At 35.6% G+C, this 16,365-nt stretch overlaps 1 protein-coding gene across 6 annotated transcripts in view; it reads left to right on the top strand.

Moving 5' to 3' along the window:
- The window catches only part of PTBP2 (polypyrimidine tract binding protein 2), a 53,528-nt gene that overhangs the window by 11,173 nt on the left and 25,990 nt on the right, over positions 1-16,365 (top strand). For 5 of the 6 annotated variants that reach the window (XM_080407496.1, XM_080407492.1, XM_080407493.1 and 2 more), the window contains exon 3: positions 4,045-4,120. The exons of the other annotated variant lie outside the window; for it this stretch is intronic. In XM_080407496.1, coding sequence (XP_080263622.1) covers positions 4,045-4,120 — 76 coding nt within the window. The remainder of the gene's footprint in view (positions 1-4,044; positions 4,121-16,365) is intronic. 6 annotated transcript variants of the gene reach the window in all.

A 16,365-nucleotide genomic window follows, 5' to 3' on the forward strand; every position in this document is an offset into this window, starting at 1 on the left:
TTACACAGTTTCTAAGTTTCTCTGAAATACATATTCAAAGTCTGAGTTGGGATATTTTTCAACTTTTTCTGAAAGTGATCCTACATGTTGGTTTTACGTAATTCTGTTGGCTGAAACCATACATTAATGTGCTGTTTTCACATGACAGAGGGAAGTGCTCTCGTGGGGGCAAGGGTGTGATAACACGGCCTTCATTGAAAGGACAGTATTGACTTTAGAGCACATAAAGGTTCACTCATTGCAAGAAGTTAGTTTGGCAGCTCCCTTATTTATTTTGAGTAATAGTATTTTGGCAGATGCTGGTTTCATGAAGAAGTGTTCTAGATATCACTGATCTGAATAGTTAGTGGTTTAGCTTTTATGGAAGATTAATATAGATTAATGTTCTTGACATTGGTAGCATAGAAATATGGCATTGAAAATTTGTGCTGTTGAGGACTAGCTGTCAGAAGATGACCTATTAATAGTATAATAGCAGTTTGTACTACTTTTGTCCTTTATAATCTCCTTCCCTCATGCTAAAATGGATATTCAATTAGTCTCTACCATGTTGCTATTATAGGAACTTTCCTTTGCAGTCTATGACAAAATAAAATCATTGTGGTGCTTTTTTATTCATTTGTTATTTTAACTTAGGTTTGGATGTTTCTGTGATGTATGTGTTTGTGATCTTCAGTCTTGTTATACAATCTCAAACTTGCTTTGATTCTTTAGAACACAGCAGTTTGCACAGATGGGAAAAAAGTTAACATTGCTCTTGGATATTCCATTCTTCATTGAATCTGATTTGCTATGTTCTTCAAAGATCTGAGTTTAGTTTCCTCATCTCTAAAACACTTGACGGAATTTACCTGAACTAGTTTAAAGGTTTCTTTGCATTGCATGATTTGACTAGCAGAACTGGCATGCTTGAGAAAAAGACTCGTGAATGTTCAAGATGCTTAGGAAATGGGTTATAATTCTGAAATTTGTGTGTGAGATAGCAGAGTGATGAAGAGTTTTGCCCCTGGAGCAAGATGCCAGTTCTTTTTGGCTTAGCACCCTCTAAAAGAAGATGCACATAGAAAAAAAAGCCAAGCACCCCAAACCACAAATTGAATTAAGTCTTATCTCTGCTGAATACATGTAAGTAAGATAAGTATTTGTCTGTTCAGGAGGTGCTCCTGTCACGTAATAGTGCCAGCCTAAGAGTACACATTGACTTACTTGAAATGCTTATATTAAATTGCTTTACTAGACTACTGCTTTCTTTAAGATAAGTCTTTTGAAGCAAATGACAATTACCAGGCAGTCACTGCTTTTGTAATTTAACCAGTGTCCAATCTTTTACTGTGTAGCTGATTTAAAAGTTGCATACTGAATGGAGTGCAGAGGTGTCTGGGCTACTTAAGAACTAATAAGGAAAAATAACCATGTGTATCTAATAAGGTGATTACTCACACAGTAAGAGGTATCTTTTGTCTTTTACCAAAAGCTTGGCAAATATGAATGGGAGTGTGTGAGCAGACGTTTGCTACGTGTTTGTGATTTAATTGTGAACTGGAAGAATGTTCCACATAGGAACCTGTACATCTGTGAATCAGACTTGTAAACACTGATTTATGAGAATAAAACAAATGTAGAATTTATGATACATACCAGCATAAGGAATTCACATTTTCTTGTTCTTCTGAAGCAAAACCATTAAAACTTATTCAAGTGTAATGACAAAATCTTGTGATTGACTCTGAATGTATTCGTGAAATGCAAAATGATGTTTCAAAATTAAGAGAAAACTCTTTTTATCTGTTCATGAAACACAAATACAGTAACTGAATATCCACTGTATTGAGTAATTTGTGCTCCTTTTGGATTTTTCTGCTGTGGATTAAGAAATTAACAGCTTTTTGAAAGCCTGATTTGCTAGGAACCAGAAGTTTATGTAATCACTCTTTTGTTCTGGTAGGCAGCAGCTGCTGATGTAAGTAACTTTTTGAAGGCTGAAGACAACTCAAATTTGAGATATTTCAGAATTGTAAAGTTTGTGCAGGTTTTGGGAAGAACATTCATTTGGTACTGGGGATGCTTCAGCTGTTTATGTAGCAACTGCTGTACTGTTGCAAATTAAAGCCTGGCATATTAAGGAAAAAAAAATTGCTGCTGAATTATCTTAATATGCCTGCCTGTGAACTGACTGAGCCTCTGCTGCTATTTCTGCCTCTTCAGTTGAGCTGTCCAGCCTACAGATAAGGCTTCCGAGGAAGGCTGGCTGGATAGCTGTAAGCAGAAATAACTGCAGTTATCACTGAGTAAGCCAATACTGCTAGTAATCTTGAAATTTGCAGTATTCTACCCTTGTAACTATTATGTTAGAAAAATAGAACATTAAGATGGAATGTTTATGTTTTAACTTCTACTGAGTGCCTGGATTAGTGTAGTGTATTTGGAGTAGAAAGCAATGTAGTTTGAGTAACAGTTTCCGTAGCTTCTGTAACTTGTTTCTCAGTTTTGTCTGGCTAAATTCTTCATTAGTGTTATCTGTTTAGAGATCTGTCCTTGCATTGAAAAGGACAAGATATGGTCCTCCTCAGTCTTGGTATTAGACATTACTCAGTCTTAAAGAGTATCTGCTGTTGATTTGATAGGCGTGGCTTCATTGATTGCTATGTAGTCTTAGGAGCTTAAGAGTGTTCAGTAAACTGCATAAGATTCTTCAGAGATGATGTTGAAAACTAAGTAAACTTCAGTGGCTCTATGTCTGCATACACGTATGCAGTATTTTTAAGGGCTTCTAGATTTCAGGTGTGGATTAAACTTTAACATATGGTTCTGTGTATGGACAAACATACAGTGCACTATGATAAAATGGTTTAAGGTTTGTGCTGCCTAGAAGGGTGATATCCACAGGTTAATTTAATAGGCAGTATTGAGGTGCCCTGTATAACATATTCACTAATTATTCTTGAGATTCTATTGTAGTTTCCACAACAGAAATAAAAAACATTTCTTTTTATAAAGATGGGTAGTAACTGTTTTCTTTCTTTGTTTCCATTTTAACAATGATCTGGATTAGTGTTAAGAGTACTGGGGAAATACTTTTGAAGTGGGTAAAGAACCAATATGAAATTAAATATAATCTTCAAAGGATGTCAGGTTTATTCTCTTTTAAGGCTATTTTTTTTTTTTTTTTTTAATGAAAGATCACCTAAATATTTTGGAGGGTTTTTGAGAGATGAAGTCGTGAGGGATGGAGGGTTGTGGGATAAAAGAAAAAAGGGTGAAGAAAAAAAAGGTGTGAAAAGAAGCAAAAACTTCTTCAGCTATGTCAAATGCCCATCTTGCAAATAATTTGAGATGAAAACATTCTTGTACATTTCAATATAAACCCTCCTCTGATTTTTGCAGTCCACTTTTGAGTAATTTTCAAAAAGTTTATTTTATTAAATTAAATTATCATTTAATTGGTATTTGTCATGTTTTAAGAATTACAATGAAGATGTAGTTCCCAGCCCTAAATGGTCTTGCAGGACAAATGGATGTCCCCAAAATGAAAACTGATCGTTTCCTATGAGGACAAGTCGTCTTTCTTTTTTATTAAATAGGGGTGTTAGAATTGAGCTAAACTCTGTATTTCTGTTTGTATAGATTTCCCATGCGTTTTCAGCTAGATACAATAAATTAATATTAATGTATATTAAATATTAGAACAATAAGTTAATTAAATGTTATTGAAATAGACTAAATAATATTTTAATTTAAAATGCTGGACAAAATTATTGTCCAGCCATTCTCATTGTGTCTGGAGGTGGCTTCCTTTCAGTGGTGGGTGAAACAACTGTGCTTAAACTGCTCTCATTTCAAAGATCAAAATGTAAATATACCACTTTACTTAAATTTCAAGTTGTTGCACTTATCTGAAAAGAGGAAGTCTGCCAAATCTGAATAGGTTTGGTTATGCTTGCTTAAGTTCTAAAGGTTTTCCCTGTCAAACTGACATTTTTAATATCATCTATAAAAATCACAAAATAGAGAAAAAAAAATCTCTTACTGTCTCTTTCTTTTTAGAGAGGATCTGACGAACTTCTTTCAGGCAGTGTACTCAATAGCCCGAACTCTAACATGAGCAGCATGGTAGTTACTGGTAAGTGATGCCCTTTCAAAGGAGAAATCTATCATTTATACTTGGACTCATTTCCTGTTTACAAGGGGAGAACTACAGTTGTGCTGTAGAGGGATAAACTGTTGGCATGCATTAGACTGTAGTGACCTTCTGTATACTCGCAAACCTTGGGTATCTGAGAAGAATAAACCCATAAAACAAGAGGCACCTTTTCAGATGTCTGTACACTGAATTGTTGGTGGGTGATGGGATGAAAAATTACACTTGTCTTGCATAGCTGCCTTCAAAGTAAGGAGTCACAACTACCAAGCAAAGGTAAACAGCTTAACAACTGTATGACATCAGCTTTTTCACACATAGACATCTGTGAGTCTGGGCATTACAGGAAAGAACACTGTGCCAGTTTCATAATATAGTACAGATTCAGGAAAACAGAGTTTTGCTCTGTTCTGGTTTAGAGTGCTAAAGCAGGAAACTTCACTTTGCTACTTCAGTTGGGGATCACGGCGGTAGAATCTTAGAATGTCAGTGCAAAGTGAGCTTGGTTGTTCTTTAGTGATTTCTGGTGATGCTAGATAGAAAGGCTTTTCATGAATTGTAGCATATGAAAAAGCCTTCTATTCTGTGTGTTGAACATAAGTTGAGTTCCCTTGGAGGGCTCGCTTCAGAGGTTTTCCTTTTTCTCTTTTTCCACCCCCCCCCTGTTTTTGTGCGTGTGTTTTTCCCCATGCATTTTTTCTTTTTTTCTTTTCTTAGAGATTTAATGGAGTTGTTTCGTGGCATCAGAGTGTTGCTGAGCTTTCCAAATTGTTGCCTGGTTCACTGCTTTAATGTGCCTGATCAATTTTTTCGTATTTATGTGCTGAGCAGTATAGTCACTGATATTAATAGCAGATGCTTTCCTGTAAATCTAGTAGTAAAAGATGGGAATTCAGGGTGCTGTGGTGACAGCTGTTGCCTGAATGGGTAGTTCTGTGCTTACTCATCCTACATCCTCAGCACAAAACCACCCAACTCCACATGTTTCAGTTCCACTCTCTGTGTTGGAGTGCTTCTGCACTTGCAGAGTGAGTTAATCCAGCATTAAACTGTGCTGCCAAAAAGTGTGGTTTTCCCTTGTTGCAGCTTACTGTTCAGTCATGTGGTTGCGTAGTTGCTAGATTCAGTGCAGTGTGGGGTGGGGGAGTATGGTGGCAGAAGAGAAAACTGCTTCCATTGGCAGCTCTATAACCAAAGGTGAAAAGTTGACACTTCTTTGGAGTAGATCAAAAATGCAGTGTAGTGCATTCATAGCCGTTTTAGAATCCCAGACCATTTATTTATGGTCCTTGCTTTTCTTACTTCCTTCTGGCTCTGCAAGAGGTCCTTCTTCATATTTTCATTTTCTTGATGTCTTCTGCAGTCCAGGATATTAGTGTTTCAGCACTTAAATGAGAAACTAGAATGAAAATGAGTTTGGGTTAGTCGTGTGGGGGTTTGGATTTGGATAGTGGGAGTGGGAGGGAGAGCACTGTTACCAGGACAAAGTCCTGGATATTAACAAATTTTCTATGTATTTTCAGAGAAACTTTTAGTTCAGGAAAATGAAATGCAAGTGAATTTATCAAAGAAAAAAAAATAAAACCTAAAGGGAAAAACATTGAAATATGAATTACTCTAATTCTGAGCTTTCAAAATTAAAAAAACCTGGAGAAGCTTGTCTAAGAAGCCTCAAACTTTAGGAATTCTTTTCTCTTAGAAAAGTTATTAAAATGGAAAAGAGTGCTTTGATACTGTTATGTGGACTTGAGGGTTTGATGTAATTAACAAATACAGATTCTCTTCCCCACCTTGGTTTTTGTTTCCCCCGTTTTTAGGTGATTAAGGGTTTGGATTTTGTGGTGGTTTTTTTCCTTACTTGTTAACAAAGAAAGCATTTGTGAGAGAGTTTTCAAATGAATGAATTCTTTACATTTTGTACAAGTAAGACCTCTTGATATGTCTCTGGACATCCAGAACCATAAATGATTTTGCACGAGCAACCTTATTAATAAGCAACAGTGGTCTGAGTACTGGCCTGGTTCCTGTATTATCACTTGCCTGTTATAAAAGTTTTCGTATTTATTGTGTAATATATAAAGGAGGTTGGTGGAAAAATAATCTCAAACACACAAAACCCCCTCAATTTCAATGCAGTATTATACTTCTAAGCCATTCTCTGTACAAGTCAGTGGAAAGGGGGTAATTGGTTTGGGGTTTTTTGTTTGTTTTCAAGCAGTTTCTGGGGTTTGTGTTCAAATTTCTTTTCTGCCTGCCTTTGGTAAACAGAATACACCCTCCCCCCCCCCCCCCCCCCCCCCCCCCCCAAGTAAGCTAAATCCACAGTTCAGTGTTATTTCTGAATATATCTTCCCATAGCTGTCTTGTTTATCATAAGCCTCAAAGTACTTTTCCCAGACTTGCAGAGTTTACAGGTTCAGATTGTAGACTACAGAAGTAATCAGATCTGAAATGGTAACCTGTATGCTAATTTTTCTGTACTCGTCTCCTGAAGCCAGATGAATTCAAGTAATCTTTGTATCCCAATTTATGTCCTCCTTTTGCTTCAGTTCTGTTGTTAGTAGAAGAATTTAAAACTTGTGAACAGAGTTTTTTTTTTTTTCTGTAGGCAAGGCCTGGTAGTGGTAGATTTTCCTTAGATTTTGTAGAGCTTAAGAGAATCTGTAGTCATTAAGTTATTTATAAAGGGGGCGCAAAGAAATCAGCCTACTCTGTAAATCTTAAAACTTACACTTTTTCTTGCACTTTCATTCTTGCAGTTTGGATATGTCATGATTTTATGAGACCTGGTCATTGTTTTCTGGAGTATGTAGAAACCTGTTCTTACTTTGACCGTGATACTCTCAACGTCTGATGCCATGATATTTTTCCAAACGGATAGCTAGATGAATAGAAGAAAGAGTTTGTCTTTGTAATACTCTGAGCCTTACTGGTACAAGTATACACAATCAGAAAAAACAGTTGTCACTAGCAGTGCCCTAGTAGGCCTAAACTTAGAGCAAAAACTTGGGAATCACATCCTGATTTCATTCTAAATCTTTGGTATAGAGCTACTAACCTAAGCCAGATTGCCTAAGTTGTCCAAAAAATGGCTTTTTCACAGAAGTGTGTGTTTTTCGCAGAGCTGGGGGCTGTGTCTTCAGGGGTGAGACTGGAGAAGAGGTTTTCAAAAAAGACCGTCGTACCTTTTTATCACGGTAGAAGTTCCATTAGGTCTATTTTTGGTATTCAGCTGCCATTCGGTTAGAATACTGTAGTACTTTAATGCTTTTATGAATGCTCTTGCTATCATTCTTTCTTATACAGAGAAAGTCATGAAAGATGCATGCTTTCTGTGCCCTGTAGGAAATCTTACACATGAATCCCTCCCTGTTGTCTTTGTGAAAGAAACAGACAAATGTTTGGTTTGCATTCCTGTTGATTGTTTGAACTGCTTATAATTTGATAAACAGTACAGAATTGAGGTAAATGTGGCATGTTGGACTGTTGTCCAAAGGACATTGCTTAAAATTAGCATTTTCTAAACAGCTTTGTCATTAGTATCCATCTTCCGGACTGTAAAGATGAAAGGAAATTGGCAGTATGTTGTATTAACATTCACTACAAGTCAAGTTACTGTCTTAAGTACTTGTGTGTCTTTTGTAGAAGAACAGCCTTAAAATTAGACTTGGATAATTGAGGATGACTTCTGTGTGAGTTCTTTTACCACTTAATTCTGAACCCTTGTGTCTTCTGTTATGGATTTCATTACTGTCCTTATTGTGCAATTTCGTTTCAGTTAAGAAAGATTTTTTTCTCCCAAATTACTTGTTTGAGCCATATGGCAGGACATCATTCTGTAAACACTGAGGGAAGAATCCCTTCTACTAGACCAGAATTTGTTGCAAGGGAGGATAGCTTCTAAGGTTCCAGCTCAGCAAGTATCTACGCTTTTCTAGGAAGTTTTCTTTTTTTTTTTTTACTTTAGATGTTAAAAGTTTCTGAGCTTTTTAGCACCAGCTGACATGGGTATGTTGAAGTTATATTGTCAAAACCACAGGCCTTTTGCTTGAATTACTACTACTCTTAAGCTTTTCTGAAAATGTTGTCGAAGTAGATTCTTACTCTCTGTCATAATCTTGATTGGTTCAAATCTCTTTGGAAAGCATAACCCTCTCATAAAGATCTGTGAATTCATTTTTTTTTGTTGTTGTTGATGCATATCAAGGAATGACCAGAAAGGTGGTTTAGGTAAACTAAATCATGGTTTGGTAACAGGATTCTGAAGAAAAATTTTAAAAAGGTTTTTGACTCTGGAAGTTTTTAAAGACATGAGTTACGCACATTGTAAATGATTATACATGTAAAACTTTCACCCTTTGGTGTTGTATGTTCAGTGAATGTGTAACTGCAGTTGCTTATCCTGCAGCTTTTAAATCTAAGAAAAAGTCCCTTTTCTTTAACAACTAGAAAGGATGTTTCCTCTGTGATGGGTTACTTTTATGCCAAACTTCTTGTGAGGCTTTTTTCGGGTAGAGGACTGCTTAATGGAAGTTTCAGGAACAGTTATATGTATGAAGGTGCTCATGCCGTAAACTGTAATAAACATTTTTAAGGGATGTGGATAAAAAGTGGAAGTTGTTTATGAGAGTTTTATGAAAATTGGCTTGTCAAAGACAAGGTATTGAGGCAGAAGAATTGGCACGTTTTTTTACTATTGCTGCTACCAATTTCGTTATTCACAATTGTGTGTTTAAGTTCAATCACTAAAAACATCTCAAAAATCATTTTGCAGCTGAGCTTACCAAATGCCTGGAGCTTTAAACGATGCTATTAATCTTGATCTTGTTTTTACTTCATTAGCAGGGAATGTTAGCAGTGACTTTGGTAGGTAATTCATTGTATTAAAGGAATACTTAGCACTGAGGCATACAAGCTAATAATATTTCAAGTGCTGCATTTAACTTGGGGAATAAACATAGATGTAATACTTTTGATGGCACATTAAGTAAAATTAGTTATTAGTTAACATTAATGATGCCTAAACACAGGTAATTTACTTCTGAAGTTTGCAAATTGATTACAATTAATAGTAATTGGAAAGATTTGAAGAAGTACAGCACAAGTGATTGGAAAGTGTAATAATTTAATAATAGAACATAATTTACATTTTTCTACGGATATGCATGGACATGTGCATGTGGATGAACTAAATTTTGATGCTGTAAATGCCTGAACAATATATCTTTTTTTAAATTAAGAAACTTAAAAAAACCACCAAAAACCAAAAACCAAGCACAAAATCAAACAACCCAAAATGAAACACCTCAAGACCCCCCTCAGGATGGGAGAAATAAAATGTGGCTATTGTTACTAATTTAGGTAATTTCTGTCTTCATCACTATGCCATGGTAATTTGGTTTTGTTCTACTTCAGTTGCATTTCACTCCAGCTGTAGTATTTCTATGTGTTTTAAGGGCCAAATGGAAGTGCATTAGTTTTAAACTGTGCAACATTGAACAGCCACTGTTACGTATTTTAAGTGTGTTATCATAGTTACTGAAAAGCTTCCTCAGTGCTCAGTGGGTTTTGAAACAGAGGTGCACCCTATGTGCAGATGTGCCAGTTAAAAGCTGTATAGTTAATTTTTTAATTGCTTGACCATGCTTACTTGGTCATTTTACAAGTTCAGATTCCTGATAGGCGATATTCTTTGTACTGCAAGATAGTTTTATTATTGATTGGTCAAGATTTTCTTTGGATATGGCCCATGTCCATAGTAAAAATCTAGCTATTACTACTGGTCAATGCTTTAGTTAAAGTGGTAGGACTTCCACAATGTAGTAGTGGCCTTGCAAGTCAAGGATAATGGTAAAGTACTTTGAAGTGTGAAGTCTTCCAAAGCACACTTCTTCCCCCTGCCCCACCCCAGCCCCAAAACAACCACAGAAAACCCCCACCAACCAGACAAGCATAATTAACACTAAACATGTAATTTTTCATTTCAGGGTTAGCAAATGCAGACTTCAGAGAACTTCATGTCTTTATTTTTGAGTGTAGTATATCCTTTTTTGTTCTTTCTCTCAGCGTTTTAAATTCCAGTTTTTATCTTTATGTTGAATTTTTGAAGATGTTTGTACTACAATAAAGGTCTTATTTTTCTTGTTTTGGGAACCAGTTGGCACTTGTGGAAAAGTTTGTCACTGGATCAGACCAAAGATCTCCTTTTCCTACATTCTTTCTGTGACACCGGGCCAGGTATATATATTTAAGGAAAGAACCTCTGAAACAAAACCACAGTGATCTCTGTTACACCCTCCCAGTTTGTGGTTGTCTGCAGTTTCCTTAGCCAGTTGTTTTATGCAGATGATTGTGTTCAGTAACCACTGCAATATTTAATTTTTCTGTCTGGTCATAATCCACAATTTTAAACTTGTTTTTTTTCTTGGTCATGTATTTATTTCCTTTGTGGATGTGTATCCTATGTTCCACTTGTTGGTAACGTTAAATTTCATGTATTGAGCTAATGTGAAACAAAAAGTACATTCTACATTAGCAACAACAATGAATAATACTGTTAAGCAAGCTTCTTGTCTTTAATGTATAAACTGATTTTACTGGAGGATGAAGTAAGTATTCTAGGAAAGCTGAAGTATTTACCTGTTTTTTTTTTTTCTGTGGTTAGTTGTTGGCTTGTGCTGACAGTTGTGAAACCAAGAGATTGACTCCTGCAGAAAGGACATTTATTTATCAATTATTTCACTACTGCAGATATAGAGGGTTTTATAATCAGCATCTTGTGATGAATTCTTAATGTTTTCCCCCTTCTTTCCAGGAAATAATGACGAAAGCAGGTTTTTATTTTATGCAAAAGCTTTGCCATAGCCACATAGTTATATCTCTGTATTAGGAGATTGTGTGCATATGGGAGAAGGTTATTGTAAAGGAAAATTACACATCTAAAATAAAGGCTTCATGTATTTTCAAGGTAAATGATGTATTTTTGGCCTCAGAACATGTTAGGTTGTATTTATGTATTTATTGAAAAAAAATTTTTACATGCAGAAAAAAATTCCTCTAGGATGAAATCTTACTAAAATGTTTTAAAAAGTAGTTATCAGCAAGAAATAAGTTATTGACTATTTGCTAGGAGTTACGCTGAACTTCTGCAAAAACTACTTGGGAGCACTGGATCTTCATAGCTTGAACAATTGAATGCCATGGACTTACAGTATGCATTGTCTACTTTGTACTTCATTCTATTGCTTATAGGTTTCTATTTCTGAGTTGAATAAAATAGGAGTTTCTAACTTAAAAATACCAGGGACTCAAATTGTTTAGATAATGGACATTTACAGTCTTTGTCAAGTCTTAAGCATTCAATTTCAACAACTTGATTTATACTAAATTGAAGTATCTCTGTGCAATGTGGATGTGACTTACGTGTATCAGTTGTGTTTAGACTGTAGTATCCTATTTAGATGGGAGAACCATGGTTTGAACGCCAGAGTAGAGGTGAAATTTTGTTTAGAAATAGGCAACTGATTCACACGGAAACTGGCTTTTTCTTCGTGGTGGAGAGCCAAAGGGGTCTTAAATCAGTGCAGTGGTTGTTACACAACAGGGATTTTTTTGGTAGTCTGAATTGAACGTAACAGGTATTCAGGGTTTGATTTCTGATTATTTTTTTTAAGCTATATATTTAAGCCTGTAACTTGATTAGTAAATGAGCTAATACACTAACACTGTGGTTTAGTCATGCTGTTCTCACAGTGATCTCCGCACCTCACCCCCAATGTAGATACTGTAGCATTATGCTCTTCAGTGCATCTTTATATTTGTTAAAAGTATTAGTGGCAAGAGATTTAAATTGGATCAGGCTTTGCAAGTCTGGTGAAAGCCAACCTACCTGATGAAATAGCTACTTGCCAGTAGGCATCTGGTTTAATAGCTGTTCCTCAGCAGCAGTTGTTAGCCGGCTTGTGAGGTTTCCCCCTCTGACATCTCCTAGTCCCCACGCTGTTTTCTGCAATTCTTTCTCCTGCTGTATAGGATTCAGGTTGCTCATTTGTCTCTATAGACTCCATCTTTCCCGCAAGACAGTGTTATTCTTTTAGTACCTTGCTTTTCTTGACTTTCCTTTTAATTTTTGTGGATACTGATTATGCTGATACAGTTTGTTAGAGAGTCAAACTTGTTTTAAATGTAGTTGATTCACCTTTCAGTGGCTCTGAGCAATGTGTTACCATGTTTTTAAATTTTGTGGGTTTCTGTTTCCAAGTGCAGTTTAATGGCGTGTCTCCAGCTGAAGAGGTATTTTAAAAGTACCATTTAAAATGGCAAACCAGAGACTAAAGTTGTGGAGAAAGGTTTTTACAGTGCCAGAAACTCTCAATAATTGTTCTAAAAACTAAATCTCATTTGCTCCACAAATACTTTGAAAAATTCATTTGTGTATGTGCATGCGTATTTAGTATGGGACACACACACACTTTATTACTGCCATTATTGAAATAGTAAATTAGTGTTAAGCTATGCCGGCTGGATAATCAGAAGTAGAAACAGTACATGTTTCTTGGCTTTCAACAACTGATACTGTGTTGATTTTTTTCTGTCTTCTTAAAATCCAGTGTTAAATGTTTAGGGGTAAACTTTACTTTTAAGAAGGTGGGCATCATTTTTTATGTATATTACCGGTTCAGCTTTTATTGTACAAAGTATGCTTCTGCCAAAAAGTAACCAACAGCTTTTGTCATGGTTGCTCGTCCTACTGCTGAAAACTTTCCTTTGGATATTTACATAGCATTGAGAATGCTTGTTGCCAGACCTCCCAGCCTTTCCCTCCCACCCATTTTTCTGATTGTCATACATTCTTTACTGCATACTTCTGTATCTTTTTGTGTATATTATTTTAATATATTTCAATATCTGCTTTTTCATCTCAACATTGTAGCACAGCTATTGTCATAACTTTTTTTTACAGTAAGTAAAAAAAGTTTAAGAAATAGTTTAGTAGATGCTTAGTGTAAGGTAGTTTAAAATTGTGTGAGGTACTTGTATACACAAGTTAAAGCTGTTAACTGATCTTTAGAAAAAGATATATATTGTACAACAAAATACCTCTTTTAAATCTGTTCTTTAAACCTACTGCAGCAAAAGCTGAAGAACTGTGTAAAATGCAAATATTAGATAGCAATGCTAATAGATGGAAAAACAGTTTATTCAGGTAATAATAATTACTAGAGGAACATTTCTTTGCAAATACATAAATCTGAGTGATTATATACTGATCAATGATACTTTTATTAGTAACATTGGGATTACTGAAAGCCTAATACGAATAGAAACTTTAGTTTAAAAAATATGTGTATATATATAATTTTTGCAAATTATGTTGTGGAAAAGTTAGTATGACAAATTATATGTTGAAAACCACACAAAAGTCAAAAGAGCTCTGTAAGTACTGATCTGAGCATTTGTGATATATGCTTTTCTGGTGATGTAACAAAACCAGAGGTTTCTTACCAGTTTCAGGAAAAGTTTTAGTTTAAAAACTTTATTTTCACTTTTGTAGTTCTCATTTTTAATATTTCTTATGTGATTTTTGAAACTTGTAATGAATTCCAACTATTTAGAAAGCTTAAGTATAAAAGGCATTGGAAATCTAGTTTCAACATTACTGCAGTTCTTTATTCTTCTCAAGTTTGCTTGTAATGTGTGGCTTATAATACATTAAGCCTGCCACACTTTGCAACGTTTTCTTCTAGGTTTTTTTTTAGAGATTTAACTAGAGAACTAGGGAGGACTGTTGTGTAGTGAGCCTCATGTGAAATACAAGTACTTTTTAATAAACTTTGGCTGTGTGTCACTTTGAGGACAATGTGCCAAATTGTGTAATTTTGAACAGGTGAAGTCTGGCTACCTGGAAGCCCAGTCTTGCTGTGTTTTCCAAAATGGTGCAGGGTAGAGCCTGGTTTAGGCTAAGGATGGACTTCAGATCCTAGTTCAGTGTGTATTTTGGAAGTGTCACTTTTCTGTGTGCCATCAAAATTTGTCCTTCTGTGCAGCAGACCAAAATAAAGTCTGTGCTATTGCATGGATTCGACCCCTTCAAACATTGTCGGTTATACTGCTAGCTGAATTTTGACCGGTTCCATTGTCATTAGGTTTTTGTTGTTTTGTCTGCTGCAGTAAGTTGGAAAAGACTTAGAAAGTGTTCCACAGTGCAAGAACTTTTTAAAAAGCTCAGTCCAGGTTTTTTTCTTTTTTTTTCTGGGGGGGGCAGGGGGAAGGTGAAAGGGAAAGGGGAGAAAAGTTAAGGGATGACCTGCCTCTAAGGCATACTATTTTTAACTAAGAGAATGTCTTGAATTTTAGATTTAGCTAAAGATAGCTCTGAAGTGGAAGGTAGAAACATTCAAATTAGAATGAAAAAGTTTAGGTGTTAGAAAAAGATGTAAGGGAGTGATGGAAACAGTTTCTGATGTACGGATTTATCCTTTTCCCATCTATTCCTTTAATGGAATTATGGAGAATGACCTTATTCTTGAAAAAGTATGTTTGTAAGTTTGGTCAGTCAGAGACCTTGAGTTTGCCGATTTTCCTAATAGCATTGAAAAGGTACTTAAATGCCATACCTGGTTTGGCTTTTCAAATCCAGATACGGAGTGTGGATGATCTTGACTTGTATAAATAAAAGTCCATTTGATTCTGTGTTGTTAATCTAGAGTAAGTTGGCTTGGTTTAGGCAAACAGAGTTAAGAACTTGAATTCTTGATTATGATTTAGGCATTCCCTTAGGAAAACTTTCTGTGCTCAATTTGGTCATAAATGAATGCAATATTTTTATGCAAGGAATCAGATTAGGAGTAAATGATTTTCCTGGCACAAATTCAGAATTGTATTCTGTAGTTACAGCTGAGTGATAGTTGAGGACTTCTTTATTCTCTTCCCTCTGGAAATTACACTCGTCAGCTTTCTTACGAAGAGGAGGCTTTTAGAGGATTTAACGTACATAAGTGCTTCCTGTTGATTCCCCTCCCATTTATTGCTTCTACTTTTTTAATGTGTAAATAAAAGTAGTCTTGTTCAGAAATCATTGGTTTTTTTAATCCTCTTTGGTGTAAGCCCTCAGTCCATGAATTTGAACCCTAATAATGGTAAGTATTTTTCTACTAGTTACAATTTGTGTGTTTCTTGGAAATACAGGCAGCTATTGAACTGTTCTTTTAACAGGGAAATCGGAGGTTGAACACACTACACTGACTTGCATGTTTTATAGCCAGAAGTGGGGGGAAAAAAGGAAGTCTTCACACTTGTTTCTCACATATCTAAGTGCGTTCTGATTTCCAGCATCAATTAATTAATATCCGTATATCTTACGATGGTGTAGTTCTTTAGCTCTTGACTCTTTCTGATGTTTACTTGACTGACACATTTGTAGGCAGCAGTTCTATTGCCTTCTAACCAAAGTAAGTAATTTTTTTGGCCTTCTTTCCAAAGCAAGACTTCCATCCAGCTGGCTAGCTTTCTATTGCATATGTTCAAGAAAAGGAAACTCAAGTTGGAATTGTGCTGGAATTCTGGTCAATATTCCTAATACTATCATTCTGGTGCTTTGTGTAATACTTCCCAGCTTCTGCTAGGAAAATTCTCTCTGGATCTTTTTCTTCCCTACCTCATCCCCCCAGTCCATGCTGGCTGCATGATATTTATTAGTTGGTTTTTCCTTTGCTGTGGGTGAGGTTATAGTTAATAATTGTCATTTTTGTACTTGGTCCTTAAATTCTGACATGGTAGATTTCATAAGACTTCCGTTAAGTTAGTCCTCTGTGTCATCCCCTTTCTCCAATGTGATCCTTCTCAGCGTCAATAATGCTTCCTGTCTTGCTTTGATACTTCTGCTTTTTGTAGAAGGTACCTTAGTGAAAACAATCTTCAAAACTTCACTGTAGGAGCTGCTCTTGTAACTATTTACCATCGTTTTTCTCCTTCCAAAAAATTCTGGGTAACCTTAATTTTTTTAAAAAATAATTTTATAGTTCTTATGTGAACCTTTCTGAATCATAACTAATACTCTTACATACGAGATACCTCACTTTCAGTGAGGTGAAAAGGATTTGCTGTGTCTTATGTCTTGTTTAGAAAACGAGCTGTGACAGAAGGTTATTGAGTTGGTCTTCAACAACCCACCTTTCATGAAACTGTAACATTTGTCTCTTCAGAATTTGTTCTGAACCCTTAAATTT

The sequence above is a fragment of the Falco punctatus genome (assembly GCF_963210335.1).
Source record: "Falco punctatus genome assembly, chromosome: 11".
NCBI classification, from domain to species: Eukaryota; Metazoa; Chordata; class Aves; order Falconiformes; family Falconidae; genus Falco; species Falco punctatus.